The sequence below is a fragment of the Hipposideros armiger genome, unplaced genomic scaffold (assembly GCF_001890085.2).
Source record: "Hipposideros armiger isolate ML-2016 unplaced genomic scaffold, ASM189008v1 scaffold_1274, whole genome shotgun sequence".
Taxonomy (NCBI): domain Eukaryota; kingdom Metazoa; phylum Chordata; class Mammalia; order Chiroptera; family Hipposideridae; genus Hipposideros; species Hipposideros armiger.
Genome location: NW_017732624.1, coordinates 115,743 through 120,494, shown reverse-complemented (window position 1 = coordinate 120,494; position 4,752 = coordinate 115,743). Strand labels below are relative to the sequence as shown.

Genomic DNA, 4,752 nt, shown 5'->3' with positions numbered 1-4,752 from the left:
CTAGACTGAAGAACAAAACGACAGCAACTTGTCTGTTCCTCTTCCCCCAATTCCTCAACACTGTTCCCATCCCCCCAATTCCACAATAAAAATCTTTAAAAAAAAGAAATTGATCGCTATACTTTATGAGATTTAATTGGGAAAAAAGATGCAATAATGTAGTTTGATCAAATTTAGTGCTCATTCTTAATCAAATTAATTCAATGTGAAAATGAAAGAATACTTTCATAGCATGATAGAAAGAATATTCTTAATTATTAACCAATACCAAATTTAGAAGGAAGATGCCTTATAAAACTGGTTATCATTAGTATTTAATTCAACTTTAATTCAATATTGCTACTTAATATGGTCTGGATTGGTGCTAGTCCGTGAATTTCTTGTTACTGGTCTCTTAAGAGATAAGTATGAGAATTGAGAAGAAGTGGTTAGATACTTTTATAGCATTTTGACTGAGTGATTTTATGTTTTTTAGAACTAGAAATGAGACATTTGGGCTTATATTTTGTATTTGGGCTTATACCAGAGATGCCAAAAAAAATGCATACAAGTGGACACTTTGGTCAGCATTGCTCAAGTAGTTGTTCGCCGTAATCAGAAGTGTCTGGACGCTGATGTAACCACTTTGAGCACCTCTTGTAATTGCAGAAGTCAAACGTGACTTGTATTCATCTTTTGTTTTTGGTATATATTGAGTATTACAATTTTAATACAGTTTTCTTTTCTTAAAATGTGTATTTTTTTGCACCCTTCGTATATCAAATTTCATTTTTCTAGTTAATTGTACTTGGTTTTTATTAGTTTATTTTTATTTATTAATTTTTGTTAGTATTGTAATAAAATGCATTTCTGTGATGAATTAGAAGTGGGAAAAACTGATCCTTCCCATAGATATTTTTAGAAGCATTGCTGTGAATCATGCCACTAATCTAAGTAAACATTTGAAAGAGACAAATGTATCACTATTCATGGATGACATGACAATGTTATATATTGAGAGGAGCAACTAGTCCACTAGAAACTAGTATAGCTAATAAGAATTCAGTATAGCAGTCACATGTAGAGAATATGGTAGCTTTAGGTTTGGAAAATTTTTTTCACTTTTATAATTAAATTGTAAGATTTCATCATATAGAACCAAATTTATTAATGATGAGAACTAACTTTAAAGAATTGCTGGAACAAGTGCCAGTGATTCAACTCAGTAAGAGATGGGTAGTAATGGGAAGGAGGCCTAAAATATAGTCAATATTGTGAAAAACAGAACAGCTTTACTTTTTCTAAACTTTGAGGAGAATGTCATAAAATAGGAAGAAGCTATATGCTGTCTGAGTGGACATTTTGATCTAAATGTTAATGTATGTTAATTCAGTTAATAACTTAGCATATTTTCCTTTAACTTTATTGTTACAGAGACCAGAATCTTGGCATTTTCTTCCTCAAGAAATCGATTCTTCCCATACCATGGACACAACCCAGACCAGGATTAATATGAGAGAGGAACGGATGGAAGTGACAGAATTCCCCTCTGTGGAGGAAGGTATATTGACCCAATCAGAAAATCAAGTAAAGGAACCCAACAGAGATCTCTTCTGTTCTCCATTGCTAGGTAATACCTCTTTTTTTTTTTTAAAACCAGTAGTAATACCTCACATTTGTAACTACTTTTGGGAGACTCCCAAGTCCTGCATCTAAATCCTTTCTTGAGTTGAGGAGCTCTGTAGGGCTATACTCAAAGGTATCAGCTTATTTGTAGTTACCCACTCAGGCCAGCTGGTGTAGTTATGTTAAATGTGCAGTTGCCCCTCATTTTATCATATTCTATTGCTCACAGAAGGCAGAAAGCTGGTAACTTCCTCTCTAGTGTGTGTGCCTCCTCATTCCAAAATTTGTGGAATTCTTGGGGTAAACCATATATTATCCTTTTACTACTCAGCAATGGGGACTCCATGATCCTTAAAATACAAACAAAAACAAATGTTAATGCTTACCTCATTAGATTCTTAGAATTAGTTAAGGCATATGTTATTCTCAGTTTTCAGACCCAAAAATTGAGATAAGGAGGTTAAATGATTTGTCTGAGGTAGATCTTTACTGCTTTTCTCTGCTTAATATGGAACTCATTTATTAGCTCTGTACAAAAGGTAAACTCTAAGTACCTTTCAAGTAATCAAAGTAGGAGATAGGATTGTACTGTTACTACTTGGATCATTGAAGATATGTAAGAATACTAAGCCAATATGGTCATTTAATTTTTTTAATGCCTAAATCATAATGCAGACAAATATTATTTTGTTCTTTCTTCAGATTTTTTTTTAATATTGAAAAAAATACAACAACTACATTTTTACAATTAGCCTTTTTTCAGAGGAATGTGATTCATCCATGAAGTTGTCAAGAGTTTTTTAGAGGAGCATGAATAGGAGTTAATTCAAGTTCTTTTCAAACAAGCTAATGCTATCCAACTCAAAATATTAGTGCCAATGTATTCTATGATGCAGATCATCAAAGTCAATTTTAGTTTCACATTTTAAGAAAGATGTTGACAACATTAGTGTTTCTTTGTGGGAGGAGATGACTGATAGTAGATGGAAGAGAAGACTGCTATGATCATGTATTTATAGGGCTGCCATTGCTAAAGAGGAAGCAACTTATTTTTATTCATTCATTGGTTTAACAAATATCTAAGTGCCTATTGTGTGTGTGATGCTAGGGATATATAAATGAAAGCTACCTCCTCTTCTGGGAATACAGCCCAGTAAATAGAAAATACCAGTATCATGGATGAGGATTTTAATGGTCTATACCAGGATGTGCAAACTACAGGCTGCAGGCCAAGGCCTGATTTTGCATGAGCTAAGATTGATTTTTGCATTTTTAAAAGATTGTAAAAACAAAACAAGAAATACATGCTACAGAGACCATATATGACCAATGAAGCCTAGAATATTACTACCTGGACTTCTTTAAAAATGTTTGCTAATTCCTAGTCTAGAGGTTAAAATGAGAATACATAACTTAATAGAGAGCCTGTTTTAAGCTTGATATAAGAAAGAACTTTCTAATAGGGCCATTCAATAGTAGAAAGGGTATATAACAACAAAACAGTGAGCTTATGTCACCACAGCAAAATTCTCTTAATGAAAGAATTTCAGCATTGGGTAGGAGATTGTGCGTGTGGCTTCTAAAATGTTTTCTGTTGTAAAGTTTTATACCTCCAACTTCTCATTTACTATAGATAAAGTAGAACATTTTTAATTATTAGAGTAGATCCCTGGATCTGATTGCTGAGGAAATTCCATCATTGCTGTTGTGTTACACATGAGTACAGTCATTGTGGGGTATATTAGTCTCAACAGTGGCAAATGTCATGATTAAAACTGGTGCCGGAACAGTTAGATTTCTAAAAAAGAGTGATCCAAACTATCCACAATGTTCAAATGTGAGGAAATGTAGGGTCTTTGTTAAACCTTAATGATTCTTCGAGGGGTGAAGGACTTGTGAGGGTGATAAAATGAAGGTTAGGAAGGTTAAGACCATCTTTAAGCCAAGGCCAAAGAGGAACCACACCCATTGGTCCTTTGTGGAAAAGGTTTCTCGTTTTTAATTAATTCATTGAGCAAATAAATAATAAATCTATTTTGCGTGCCTACTAAGTGTAGCAGTTACTTTGTTAAGCACTAAAATACAGCTATGAATAAAGCAGAAATGGAGTTTTCAATCTAGGTTGAAAGCAGACAAACCAAAGATTAAAATAAGAGTGTTGTAGTTATGATAGGGAAGGTGTGCAGTAGTATAGGTATTCTGAAATCAAGAAAGTAAACTGTAGCAACAGTATTACCTGCATATTGAAACGAACCATTTAGTTTTAGCAAAACATCACCTATCCAGTTAAATTAATATTAAATAGGATGCTGTTGGTTGTATAGATTTGTTTCTATTAATGTGTAATTTTTTGTTTTGCAGTTATATAAATGTTATAAGTAATAAGGAATTTATACCTAGTCTGTATATATTTAAGGGCATTATAATAAGAATTATTTAAGTTGGCACTCAGGAATCCACAAGATTTTTTCCCTTTAAATCAGTAGTTCTCAAACTTTTTGGTCATAGGACTACTTTACATACTATAAAGTTACTAAGGATGCCAGAGACGTTTTGTTTAATGTGGGTTATTGATATTTTCCCATATTAAAAATTAAAACTAACCAGTTTTTAAAAGATTATTAGCTCATTAAAAATAACAACTTCATTGCATTTAATATAAATTACATAGATTTTTAAGGAAAATAACTATTCTAAAACAAATTTTTAGGAGAGTACGTAAAAAAAAAAATCTAATGTCTGACTTAATAGAAAACAGGTAGTTTCAGATACCTGCTTCTGCATTCAATATCATACATGATGTCACTTCTGGAAAATTTCACTGTACCCTTGTGAGAGAATGACAGAGAATAAGCAGATGATATTTTAATATTATTTTGAATATAATTTTTTTTTAAGATTTTTATTGGGGAATTGAGGGGATGGGAACAGTGCTGGGGAATTGGGGGAAGGGGGACAAACAAGTTGCTGTTGTTTTGTTCTTCAGTCTAGTTGTGGAGGACGTTGCTTCACTGGCCCAAGTTGGCACCATCATTGCGCTATTCCTGGGCGAGGCAGATCAATCGCCGGCTTCTGTATGGCCGCTCACTGCGGCTGCTGGCCGCTCACGCTGGCTGCTGGCTACATACGGTAGCCCATGGCAACCCA

At 33.5% G+C, this 4,752-nt stretch overlaps 1 protein-coding gene across 1 annotated transcript in view; it reads left to right on the top strand.

The window, feature by feature from the left end:
* ALMS1 (ALMS1 centrosome and basal body associated protein) overlaps nucleotides 1-4,752 on the top strand; it is a 130,386-nt gene that overhangs the window by 29,530 nt on the left and 96,104 nt on the right. Inside the window, exon 2 of the mRNA XM_019633288.1 lies at nucleotides 1,414-1,609. Coding sequence (XP_019488833.1) covers nucleotides 1,414-1,609 — 196 coding nt within the window. The remainder of the gene's footprint in view (nucleotides 1-1,413; nucleotides 1,610-4,752) is intronic.